Raw genomic sequence first — 13,752 nt, forward strand, 5'->3', positions numbered from 1 at the left:
CAAAGCTCCGCTGCTTTTTTAATAGCTTTTCTATGTAAATATGACGCTAGATGGAAATCTTTGACCATTGCGCCTCGCAGCTTTTTCAATGTGTCGCGCTCGAGACCCAGGCTTCTTTTCCATTCATCAGCTGCGACTCTGCAATTGCACACTAATGCGCGTCTCGTGTTTATAAGAGCAAAAACTTCTGATTGGCTAGTAATGTTAGTTTGGTTGAGAGTGAAAGCTGTGTTCCTCTCATACATTGGTAGGCGAACTCATGAACTCGAATGTGATATCAACAAGTGTTTTCAAATGTAGGATGACTATCTTTTTTTCCCCGCAGCCAAACGCCGCACACCGGAGATCCGGTGTAGTGCCGGATTCTGCACACTGCCAGATTATGCATCCCCTAGTATTGGTAGGTTTAGGAGTAGGTCTGGGGGAGGGGTTAGATTTTTAATATTCACAAAATTATCTAAAATATGCATTTAGAAAGTCAGGGGAATGTTAATTTCATGCCAACTTTAATTAAGTTCTGACCCCCCCCACCCATTAGCCAATTATAACAGGTCCTTTGCATCTAGAAGTCTTAAAGGTACAGAAGTAAAAACAGTTTCCGTTCATTTAATCAGCATTGGCACAAACATTTGATCGGAGAACTACAGCGGATAGATTTTCAGTGATTTAATACTGGGTGGCTATTGTAAGAGTCATATATACTTTAAGAATAGTTTGATGGTGCTTTATGGTCCTCATCCACTTTTATTATACAGGAAATACTGGCTGGTATACAGTTAACAAAAATTCCACCTTTTCTGTTTCACCGAAAAAAGTAATCTGGGTTAGGAACGACATGATTTCTGTCATTTGTTAATCCGGATGTATACTCACAGGCGTCTGTCCTCTTCCTCTTGTTTGCGCTTCTGCTCCTCTTCCTCACGTCTCTTCCTCTCTCTTTCCATTTCCTCTTGGATGCGTCTCAGACGCTCCATCTCCTCCTCCTCCTGCTTCTTCTTCTGCATGGCGCTGAGTAGCTCCTGCGAGCGAGTGACCAGAGCCTGGTGCTCATGGTCGATGTCTATGCGGCTCATTACAGTGCTCTAGAGAGAGGAGATACACACAGGACATGGTTCTTCATCTACAGCTCTTGTAGGTTAAATGAGGAACAGGGGTTTTCAGAAATATGCACTGGACGTGTTCTTTCTCTCTGATACACACCTTTATCTTGAGTATGTGGGCGTTGATAGAGGAATCGAGTTCCTGCATGTGTTTGCTCATCTCCTGTTTTCCCTCCTTTAGTCCAGACACCACCTCATTCAGCTTCTCCATCCTCTTCTTCAGGTTACGTGCCTTCACCAGCCCATCGATCCTAACACACACACACACACACACACACACACACATTAATGCTTTTCACTCCTGCTCGAGTATTCCTGAGCTTTCAACAGTTTTACACGCAGCATCTGTGACGTATTGATGCTTACCACAGAAATTAATTTCAGATTCATTATTGTTCAAATGTTTTGCTTTTACTCATCAAGGGCTGCATTTATTTGAATCGCCTGAATACAGTAAAAACTGTAATATTCTAAAATATCATTCAGTTTAAAATAACAATTCAAATAGATTTTCTAAAATGATAGAAAAGCTCAATTTACTCCAGTATTCAGTGTCACATGATCCTTGTCATTCGAAATCATTCTAATATGTTGATTTGCTGTTCTGAAAACTTTTCGTTATTATTATCAATGTTGAAAACATTTGTGCTGCTTAATATTTTTTGCAGAAACTGTGATATTTTTTTTTCTTTGATGAATATAATGTTTAAAAGAACACATTTGTGTGAAATATGTGACCCTGGACCACAAAAGCAGTCTTAAGTCGCTGGGGTATATTTGTAGCAATAGCCAAAAATACATAGTATGGGTCAAAATTATAGATTTTTCTTTTATGCCAAAAATCATTAGGATATTAAGTAAAGATCATGTTCCATGAAGATATTTTGTAAATTTCCTACCGTAAATATATCAAAACTTAATTTTTGATTAGTAATATGCATTGCTAAGAACTTCATTTGGACAACTTTAAAGATGATTTTCTCAATATTTTGATTTTCTTGCACCCTCAGATTCCAGATTTTCAAATAGTTGTAAATCTCAATTTTGAGAAATTGATCCTTATGACTGGTTTTGTGGTCCAGGGTCACATATAAATCTTTTGTAACATTATAAATGTCTTTACTGACTTACATGTGCTAATTTAATTAATGCAGGGGGCAAACAAAATGTTACAAAGTTTCGTTTTTAACTTTTCATTTAAAATACTGAATCGCACAGCAGTCTAATACCAACATGTTTAAGTGTTATAGGTATATGATAACAGCTAGATATTTGCATGTTTTAAATGTTTATTTACAAAGTTGCCTGCTAGACTTTTAGTAAATGTAATGCTGTACCGCATGAGCGAAAATGCCAGCATGTCACTATTTTCCATCACTAAGAAACATTGAAGAGAGGAAGTGCTGCCCACCGGGGTTTGTGTTTCCTCTGGCACAGCCACATGCGGACGGTCTTCTGCATCTGGATACACGCTTTGGCTCGGTACAGCATCTTGTTTTTCACTGACAGAGCAAGAAAAAAACGTTAAACAACTCAAACTGAGGGTATCGATTATTATTTTAGCCCTTCATTTATTCATTTCTGTAATTTTTCTTATGTTTATTTCTGTATTTATTCTTTGATTTTTTTGTATCCATATTGTTTTATTTCTATTTTTTTTTAAAGCAGGCAAAATGTACACAGAATACAAGGGAACTCCTTCAATAGTGTTTACAAAGCATCCCAAGATGCATCTCCTGATGTCTATGTAAGTCTAGACTGAATCTAAACACAGTGTGGACCAATGGCTTAATTTCTGCAGAACTGGTTCTCCTCTGTATGTGTACATAAACCTCAGGTCCTAATTAAAGAGTAACAATCAGTTAGTTACATACGTTTAATGACGGACAGGGCGCACCACTGCACCTTCTTCCAGCGGCTGCAGATGAGCCATTTATTAACACGCTTCACCAGTTCAGCCAGATGATCTGGATCTGACTTCATGATCTGATCGAACTCCGCAAACTGACAACATCAAATCAGACAATACACCGCATGAACTTATGCTCACAGTCAGAAAAAGGACACGTGAATGAACAAGATTCCCATCACATAAAGATATATTAGGATGAATTCAATCAGAATTAACAGATGGGTTGGTCATAGTTCATTGCAAAGATAAAAAAAATACAAAATAAAAAGAACATTGTGATATTATTAGGACCATTCATATTTTGTCATTGAGACATTTTCTTCAAAACACCATGATATTACACATTTCTTTATCCAAAAATAGTTTCTTACTTTTTTAATTTGATTTTGGGGTAAAATATGACCTGCACATTTATCTGCATGAGACACAGTTAGAAAAAAATAAATAAATAAAATAAAACAGTAAAAAAAATAAAAAAATAAAAATAAAAATAAATAAAAAAAATAAAATAAAAAATAAAAAAATTTAAATTAAATACAATAAAATTAAAATTAAAATAAAATAAAATAAAATAAAATAAAAGGAAGATACATCACCTTTCCAGGTCTGAAGAAAACTTTTGTCAAACCAAATTTATAATCATTTTCATTCAGGCCGAGAGCTTTGAACAAAGCCTGTTGAGGAGGGGAAAAAAGTCTTAAATGCTTTTAATTTTTGAATAATATTACAGAGTGACAAACTTGTCATTACACTCGGTAGTAGTTGTCTGAGTAGCTGTTGGGAAACTTTCCCAGCACACAGAACAAACATCACCCAGCACATGCATTCACACGCTGACTGTGTTAATGTCCGGATGTCACACGCACCTTGCAGAAGAGTCGCGGGTCGAGCCGTGTCAGTTTGGCGGGCATGTACTGCTTGTACATGTTGTAGAGCTCGTGGAATGGCGCTCGAGAGGGGAAGCCGCCCTGCATCAGATCCAGTACTGACACCATCCCTGAGCACACAAACACAGAAACACAGTCAGAGAACAGCCAATGAGAATATCAGTAGATTTGATCCTGAAGCCGAGAAAGCTTTTAACATGTAGCAGTCCTGCCAATTCTGACCGGGATGAGAGCTAACACTCTGTCCCTTGACACTTCAATAATCAATCTTGCTGAATTTGAACTCTGCAGAGCCTGACATCTAAAAATAATAAGTCTAAAATATCTATTTTTTTTTTAAATAGAGCAGTTTATAGATTATTTAGACAACATCTTTAAAAGAAAGTCTGCATGTGTGTGTTTTTGTTGAGATACATCAGGTACCCAAACTGAGTATAAACTGAGAAATTTGGTGAAGATGCTAATAATTATATGGACAAAAAGTAAGATGAAATTCTGACAGCTTGTAAATGAATGTGAATGAATGAGATCTTCATAACAGTATCATACTATGTCAGTCTGCAGTAACAGGCTACTTACATAAAATGCATATAAATATCAGTTGTCACTCTATATCTCCCAATATTTATGTCTAAGTAAGATGATATTTAAATGCTTAGTTTTATGATCAAAGCTCTGTAGCTTTTTTTTGTGGGGGCAAAACATATAATGCAGTGCAATACAATGATCATCAAGAGACTAATAAATAAGTATTCCTCAAAACTGATCAAATAAATGCATGGATAATCAAGTAAACCTAAGTTGCTTCATTTTGAAATATTACTAGCAATGTCATTTTTTATTTATGTTTACTTCTGTATCAAAATCAGTACAGATTTCTCAGCAAAAAGACACGTGAACCACAACGTGAAAGGGTTTTTACAATTTTACTAAAAGTATAAGTTAGCAATCAGATGACCAAAGGCATGTAGAAGACTGTGTAGTTGATGCATCGTGTGTCCATGAGCTTCCCTCCCTCACCATAACATAATAAATGTCACATTAAAAACTTTAATGTAGCCTATCAATTAATATGAGGTCATAAAAGCTTCACTCATAATAAATAGCTATAGAAATGCTGTTTAAAATGGTTTTAGCTGGATTTTCACACCACTCCTCAGGATACATCAATCAAAATCCTGTAGGAAACAATGTGATGACACTGGCAGCTCTGTGTAATGTGATGTGTGTGTGTGTGTTAACCTGAGCACTGTAGTTGAGACAGAATCTGAGCGCCCTCAAAATGATGGCTGACCATCTTCAGATTGGGCTTCACACAGCGGACAAAACTTGAACCCTGAAACACACATGACCTGCTGTAATCCACAAACATGTCATTGCTTTCAGCTAAGGTATGTGGTAACATTTAGCATTTAGATAAAACTGAAAACAACAACAAAAATCAAAGTTGGGCTTGATGACTCACAGTACTGTGCAGCTTTTCCAGAAGAATATTCAGTTGCGTCTGTGAGAGAAAAATATGAAAAAATAAACAACAACACCTGGGTATCAAACGTAAAACTTTTTATGCCTGTCCAAATAACATTAAAGTGCCCCTATTATAGATTTTTGAAAATTAGCTTTCATGCAGTGTGTAACAGCTCTAAGTGAATGAAAACATCCTGAAAAGTTTTAAATCTGAAAGTGCACAGTGTATAAAGTGAAAGTGAAAGTGACGTGACATGTGGCCAAGTATGGTGACCCATACTCGGAATTAGTGCTCAGCATTTATCCCATCCAAAGTGCACACACACACCGTGAACACACACACACCGTGAACACACACCCGGAGCAGTGGGCAGCCATTTGTTTGCTGCGGCGCCCGGGGAGCAGTTGGGGGTTCGGTGCCTTGCTCAAGGGCACCTCAGTCGTGGTATTGAAGGTGGGAGAGAGCGCTGTACATTCACTCCCCCCACCTACAATCCCTGCCGGTACGAGACTCGAACCCGCAACCTTTGGGTTACGAGTCCGACTCTCTAACCATTAGGTCATGACTTCATGTATAAAGTTATTGTCTCTCAAAAGAAAGAGTCGACTCTGAATCATTGAAACGAGTCGTTTTTAAAACGAATCCCAAGCCGTTTCATGTTTATGTCAACATGAAACATTAGCATATTGCCCGTCCACTTGTTCTTTTCGCATTGGTCTGAATGAAAATGCAAATTCATTCTTTGCCACTAGTTGCTGCTTTTGGAGCGGTAAAATAGAATCGGACCAATCACCGCAGATTAGCATCATGCAAAGGAGGGGCTTGGAAAAATTAATCGTTGAACGAATCATTTGGGAGTCGTTGAGCAAGTAAGGTAAAAACAAATGCATATTATAAGACAATGAAAGTGTTTTTTGACCTTGCATGCATGTCAACCTGTTGTTGGGGACTCCCAAAACCGAAATATGAACCTTTCATTACCCATAATAGGGGCACTTTAATACAGTACAATTCCATACAATCTTAAGATGAATCATGAATCTTTTCCTTAATTAAACAGGCTGCAAACAAACGGGGAGACTGCAAGTTTCAAATACTCAAGACATGTTTTATTCAATATGAATTGAAACTGTTTTCTGTACTAATATATCAAGTATAGGCCTATCAATATTGGATTGTACTGATACAATAATATTGTTTTTAAAGAAATGCATACAAGAGATTACTGTGGTGATACTTGTCAATTCTCTGTATTGAATGTGCTAAAGTCTTTCTGCTCTGACAGGACAGCCCAGAGAGAAGAGTTTATGCCGAATTAAATGCCAGATACAGTTTAATATGTAATCAAAATAGAATATGCACACTTCCATCTACATCATAAACACCATAAAGCAAACACTGTCATAATTCATCAATAGTAGATCACAAGCAATTGATTATACACAGCAGTAGCTACTCATTGATTGTGAACTACTCCGAAACCGCAAAAATTGCGCAACAGCGCCACGTTTTGACTTTGAATGTGCAGTGCACATGTTCCTTTAATTAAATAACAGTCTTCTGAAGTTTATTAGTCACATTAGGCTGTATCGCAATTCCTGTTTTTCCGTCCCCAACACTTCTTAAATGGGAATGAAGGCCTATGTTAGATATGTTTTTAATACTTTTTAACTCTTTACCCGCCAGCATTTTTGAAAATAGTTGCCAGCCACCGCCAGCGATTTTGATGATTTTCACTAAAATTTGATGGCCTCCAGAATATTTTGTTGTATGAATATTTGAATATGCAATACACCACAATAAAGATCAGAGTCTCTACTTTTAAACAAAAAAATCAGTTTTATTCTAGCTTAAAGCATTCTTTTTTTTAATCAACACTTGAATATAGGTAGGTTTCATAAAAATGCATAATTTTGAGCAAAAAGGTGAGAAAATCAAATTTTTATCAAAAACTACATCTGGGTAATATTCAGTACGATTATCAAAGCATAAATCCAGTAAATCGCTTCTATCAACACCTCCAAAGCTTGCACAGACATATACCACTTCCTGGATCAACATTTTACTCCGTAACATTATGCAGTTTTCATTTATATGCTGCCATTGCTGATGATCGCATTATTTTTCATATGCATCTGTTTACATAAGAGATCGCTCGTTTCTCCGTCCTGTTCACTTGTGTTTTTGTTCGGGAGGTTGTGTACTCATTCAGAAGATGTGTAATAGCGCCCCCTAGTGTATAACAGTGAAAACACAAAAAGCCGTAAAAACTCGTCTTCGGCGGGGAAGCGCTGTCTTCTAAAAGACGAGATAACTCGTCAATGGCAGGGAAAGAGTTTAGAAACCGCAGGAACCCTGCTTATTTTCCCCTTCGAACAGCTGTCAGACTAAGTGATTTTGAGACTGACCTTGAATTTGTTGCCTACACTGATGAAGCTCAGTTTGCCGGCCTTCTGCTTGGTGTCTTTGGAGTGGTTGGAGTTCTCGAAGAGCTCTCCGATGAATTTGTCCTTCGACTCACTCACCAGACTCGCCAAGGACGTGTGAAGAGCATCGTTATTCTTCTCCACAAACCGAGTCTGAAAGAGAGTGGGGAAAATGTCTACATCACATAAAACTAAACTTTAAATTCCTTCTCTAGAAAGCAGATGAATTTAAGGTTTGGTCCAAAATGCAGCAATCAGACTCAGGTTCACTCCACAGGCTGCTAATTGACTCACTGGCCAGGATGATAGTTTGGCATGTTGAGATTATTTTAACTGAACCGTTAACGCCCCCTTGTGTCAGATCCAAAATATACCAACAGCCATGTCAATGGACACTACACAATTTGTTTGTCATTATGGTTTTCAATCACCTGTTTCATTATGGAAAGGGTTATTATAGCTTTCTTCTTCTTTTTTTAACATTTCCGTTTAGTTTTATTTGGTTAATTATCTTCAGCAATGGACTTGTTGGTTACAATGTAGTTTCATGTATCCATTTTTATTAAATTTTTAAAATATTTTTTATATCAGTTTTAGTATTCAAAGATGAAGTAGAAATTGAGGAATCAACAGAATATGACAGTTATTTATATCAAAAATATTTTAAAGCCTTCTTTACACTCTTATGGAGGCACAGAAGCTGCATCTGGAATAAATGCCACAATGGGAGATATTTTTTACATTTAAAATTGAATTCACATGAGCTCAGTATATCTGCAACTTTTTGATTCTTGAGCATTGTCAACAAAAAACTAAAACTGCACTGACTGAAATAGGTACCTACATCATTCCTGGTTAAAAAAAAAAAAAGAAGAGAAAAACAGCAACTTAAGAATCAACTATGGAAGCCCGTTTCCGCCACTGAATAAAAATGTTGCGTTATATTGAGTTATAAAGTCGAAATTGCGAGATATAATGTCAAAATTGCAAGATAAAAACTCGCTTCTGAACAGAAAAATTCTGACTTTTTCTCACAATTCTGACTTTATTTCTCAGAATTGCGAGTTAATTTCTCACAATTATGACTTTTTAACTCGCAATTGCAAGTTTATATCACGCAATTCTGAGAAAAAAGTCCGAATTGTGAGATAAAAAGTCGCAATTACCTTTTTTATTTTTTATTCAGTGGCAAAAACGGGCTTCCATAATCAACTTTGGGCAACAGAATCAAAGTGATCAATTTCTGACAAACAGCTTTTTCTCCAAAAAGGTTTTGTTTGCAGCCAAATACTTTGGGGATAAAGCAGTTAATGAGCTGAGTTGATAAACACATTTTGAAGGGAAAAAAAAAAAACTGTTATTTTTTTGAGGAAACTATGATACTTTTTTTCAGGATTCTTTGTTTAATAGAAAGTTCAAAATAGCATTTATTTCAAATAGAAATCTTTTGCATTATTATAAATGTTTTACGGTCACTTTTGATCAGTTTAATGTTTAGTTAAATGCTGGTCAAACCATTAGGCGACATAGATCTCTTGGAGGTGGTCTATTAAACAGGCTATTTTAATTTAGAAATCAGCAAAAATTGAGAGAACATTGATAAATCCTCATCTGGCGAGGGAGATTAATGTATTTTGAACTGAAGCAGAAGTACTGATGCCCAATTTGTGACTCTTTTAGGGTAATTTAGAATGTTTCCATTGAATTAATCAAACAAAACAAATACTGAAGATCTGAAAACGCCTTGTTTTCTCCCTAAATGCAGTGTTGGTGTACCGTTTCATAGCAGACTGCGCCAGCAAAGTGTCTTATGATGAAGCCCTCGTCGTCTCTGACGTTCCTGTGCACTGTCAGCTTGGACTTCCTGGGAACCTGTGGGACGGTGAAAGAGTTGAAGAATGAAGCCACTTAACTGGAGTGAGCCGCTGAAATGAGATGTAGAGTAAAGCGTGGCTCACAGTCAGGCGGAAATGGTCCTTGTGTTTGCCGTGGACGGTTTCAGTGAAGTGCTGGTCGCTGGGTTGAGGTAGCCGGTTCTCTTCATCCAAGATATCCAAGATGCCAACTAACTTCGCCTCCACCAAGTCTGAACAGGTGAAGATGCAAAGGCAGATTCATTCAATCATCAAGCTGCCAGAAGTTTCTGCATTCGGATTTATTTTGGTGTATAGAAGGGTGCAGATATCATTTTTGTACCCTATATGCCCAATCAAATCAGTGTAGTGTAGTCATGTTTAATGAGAAACAGACCTATACAGTCCTGATTATCAACGTAATGGACCTCATTGACCCCCAGACCTTCTCTTTGATACAATTCCTGCTCCTGTTAACCAGACACAAACAACAGACATAATATCAGTCGGGTTCATGCCTTACAACGGCCAATTTTGAGTCAACAGCCTAACAAAGGCTTTTTTAAATTTATTATTATTTCAGCACCAAAACATCTGTTTTAGATGAACTTGTCCTTGCAAAAAATGTTGATTTACAGAAAAACACAGTTAACTTGAAGTGAATTTGCCACAATACAAAAATACATGTAATATTGTGCAAAAAAAATGACACGATGAATGAAAGAATGAATAATTTCATGGAAAGTTTTTTTTTTTGCTTTACTAAATGGCTATGGAAGCCTGTTTCCGCCACTAAAACAAATTAATAAGGTAACTGCAACTTTATATCATGCAATTCTAACTTTATAACAAGCGATTGTTGATATAATCTCACAACTGCGAAAAAAAAAAAGTAATTAATTGGTGTAAACTGGCTTCCATAAATGGCTATACTGTATATGTGTTGAATTTGATTCTGTATTATCTATTTCATGGTGTTTTTTGTGTTGTTTAATTTGATGAACAATATAAGTGAACTGTTGATTCCTACTGTATGTTGATAAATGAGTTGATATACACATTTTGAAAATACTGCACCTGAATATGCTTAAGGAAAAAAATCTACTTATTATTATTATTATTTAAAAAAAACAACAACAGTTGTGTTGCTTCATATTTTGTGGAAACACGTACGTTTTTCCAGGATTCTTTGCTCAATAGAAAGTTGAAAAGAACAGCACTTATTTGAAATAGAAATCTTTTGTAATATAATGTGTTTACTGTAGTAATGGCAAAGACTGTAAGATGGCAAAGACATCTGAAGCTGCAGTAAATGAGCTGATTTACACACACGCACGCACGCACGCACGCACACACACACACACACGTCAGCTGAAAGACTCACTTCTTTGAGAATGCGCTCATTGAAGAACTGCTGGAGTTTCTCATTACAGTAGTTAATGCAGAACTGCTCAAAACTGTTGTGCTCGAAATACTCTGAGGAAAAGGAAGACAAAAACGAGAGTTTGGTATAAGCAGGAGTCAGGGTTCTGTTGGTTGAAAGACCAGTTACATGACATTTATGGCTCAAAAAAGTGTGTGGGAAAGTGTATTCATGAGCATAGACGGTCTCGTACCAAAGCCAGCGATGTCCAGCACACCGATGAAGTGAGCAGACGAGTCGAAGGGGAAGCACTGGTTGATCCTGGTGACCACGTGATCGAAGAGACGGCTGTAGATGGCTTTAGCCAGAGCATCACGAGCACTGCTGGCCTGCTCCACCTTCAGAGGAACCCTACAGAAGACAACAAGCTGAATGGCTATCCACTGGCCTCTCAGTTCAGCTGCTCTTCAGAAGGCGTGAGCAGCTCTTACTTGATGGCTGTGCCTTTAGCGCCCCCTGCAGTGGTGTGCATGACTCTGGTGGTCAGACTGACCCTCAGATCTTCCTCATCCAGACCCAACAGCTCCGCACAGAACTCTAACGGCTGACTGCACGTCTTCTTCAAGACACAGCCACCTGAAACACACACACACACACATGAACACCAGTCAGTAAATATGAACATTTCCATGTTATTTTTCTTCTTCATTTTCATCAACATGTGGTATATAACTAAGCTAACGGCTCATGTGGACTTATGCTTATGGTGAGGGAAATCAGCTCTGAGTAATGGCTTTATTATTGTTTAAGCCTATATGTAAAAGCATATGTTAATTGCTTTCTAAAACCATTCTCACATGAATTTAATTTCTATCATGATAGCGACTCATTGACTTGCAGTTTTATATTTACATAGTAATGTTACACAGGTTCAATAAATCAAACCCTTAAAAGAAATGTATTTGTATTATAAAAAATAGGCAATGTATTATTTAGTCCCTTTATTAAACCGTTGTTGTGTGAACAGTTGAGATGTCCTCTTAAAGGTTTTACCATCACTGTGGAAACATTTGGTAACACCAGTGTTATTTTATAATAATTTGTGTAATTTATATACTACTATAGTACATATTATCAATATTGTCAATAAGCTATTAATTTCATATTTTCAGCTTTCATTTTTAGTTGTAATGTCGTTATGTGCTTTTTTTATATTAATATTTAGCTTTAGTTTTAACTTAAATGTAAATTAGAAATGTTGCCTTGGCAACTAACTAAAAGCTTTTTTTTTTAAGCTCAAGTTTTTCATCTTTCATCTTTTATTTCTTTTTATTTCAATTAACAAACATTATATTTTTTAGTTTTAGATATCACTAATCCACGTCTAGCTTGTGCTTTTATGTAAAATATAATGTCAACATTTTTAAATGTACTCACATCAGCATATTTTGTCTAACTGGTAACTAACCAATTTTTCTCCAAACTAAACAGTTGGATATAAATGTATAAATCCTCCAAGTTTGTAGATACTGTTATAGGCTGGATTATTTTCACTGTCATCATCTTTAAATGAATAATCACACAAGTTGTTGGCAAGAGTATTTTAATTGTTAGCACCAAATCAGTGTGTGTTTAGTAACTGAAGCTCTCCGTTTACCTGAGGTGCTTCCAGCCTCCTCAAAATCAATGTTTCCGAGGTGCAACACCCCAGCCACCACCCTGAACATGTTGAGCTTCTCCGTGTCATCCAGACCGATCTTCTTCATGGCCACACACATTCTGTTAAAGTCGGCATGATCGTCCAGTAGAGGGTCTTTCAGAGGACCTGCCTTCAGATGCTGAGGAGCAACGGCCAAGTTAGACTCAGAAGAGAAACCTGTGAGTTCATCCAGGAGCCTGACTGCTAAAAAAAACTCAGCACAGCAACTGCAATCAATTTATTTCCATGTTTTGTTACTCAGTACTACATAACCAAAAGCATACGTGCAGCACAACACAATCTTCACGTGTGCTTGCAGAACATTTCATTTGCAAACTACTAGCATTAATAGGGATCTGCACCTCAAGATTTTAGAGCATAACTGAACTCCAATTCAGACACAGGAAAAAGCTTGTGTAAGAATATTGCATGGCTGCATCTTTGGTGAGCAATTAGTATAGCTGAAACAGCCAGGGCTACGTTTCCCAAAATCATCGGAAGCTTAAGTTGATCGTAGCTTCATTGGTGGTAATGGGTCTACGATGTATTTAGGCTTACGATGCTTTTGGGAAAAGCAGCCCTGACCCGTTCATGAGCATGTCATTTTGACCATGTAGTGTATCAAGCAGCTTCATCAGTTTGATGGTGGGGAACACGATCATTCAAATATATCCACAACGTTGCATCGTGAAACTCATGATATAGCGCCTTTCCACTGCATGGTATGGCATGGCTCACTTTTGGGGGGTTTTCCACTGGGTACAGTACCTGGTACTTTTTGCAGTACCATTACCAAAATGTGACGTGTAAACCCTGCTGATCACTGATTGGCCGGAGGGGCGGGGGGTCAATCCAACGATCTCCATTGACTTTGTATTGCGGGAAGCTGCCTCCTTGTCATTTCTGACTTACAACAAAAAACAGAACAATGCCTAAAAGCTGCTGTGACACGATGTACCTGTACAGCTGTTACCTGTAGCAGAAGAACCGCTTCTCAATATTATTAACTCGTCGTTGTCTTTAGGTCACGTCCCAAAACCATTC

The 13,752-nt window shown here is 37.2% G+C and overlaps 1 protein-coding gene across 1 annotated transcript in view; it reads right to left on the reverse strand.

The window, feature by feature from the left end:
- The window catches only part of myo6a (myosin VIa), a 55,550-nt gene that overhangs the window by 7,920 nt on the left and 33,878 nt on the right, over positions 1-13,752 (reverse strand). Inside the window, exons 8-23 of the mRNA XM_016542604.1 lie at positions 12,667-12,847; positions 11,501-11,645; positions 11,263-11,420; positions 11,031-11,122; positions 10,044-10,116; positions 9,752-9,879; positions 9,570-9,665; positions 7,776-7,946; positions 5,365-5,403; positions 5,142-5,235; positions 3,879-4,009; positions 3,609-3,686; positions 2,975-3,104; positions 2,512-2,602; positions 1,201-1,351; positions 874-1,082 (exon numbers count right to left, since the gene is read on the reverse strand). Coding sequence (XP_016398090.1) covers positions 874-1,082; positions 1,201-1,351; positions 2,512-2,602; positions 2,975-3,104; positions 3,609-3,686; positions 3,879-4,009; positions 5,142-5,235; positions 5,365-5,403; positions 7,776-7,946; positions 9,570-9,665; positions 9,752-9,879; positions 10,044-10,116; positions 11,031-11,122; positions 11,263-11,420; positions 11,501-11,645; positions 12,667-12,847 — 1,967 coding nt within the window. The remainder of the gene's footprint in view (positions 1-873; positions 1,083-1,200; positions 1,352-2,511; positions 2,603-2,974; positions 3,105-3,608; positions 3,687-3,878; positions 4,010-5,141; positions 5,236-5,364; positions 5,404-7,775; positions 7,947-9,569; positions 9,666-9,751; positions 9,880-10,043; positions 10,117-11,030; positions 11,123-11,262; positions 11,421-11,500; positions 11,646-12,666; positions 12,848-13,752) is intronic.

This window comes from Sinocyclocheilus rhinocerous, unplaced genomic scaffold (genome assembly GCF_001515625.1).
Source record: "Sinocyclocheilus rhinocerous isolate Xijiao unplaced genomic scaffold, SAMN03320098_v1.1 scaffold819, whole genome shotgun sequence".
In the NCBI taxonomy this organism is placed as follows: domain Eukaryota; kingdom Metazoa; phylum Chordata; class Actinopteri; order Cypriniformes; family Cyprinidae; genus Sinocyclocheilus; species Sinocyclocheilus rhinocerous.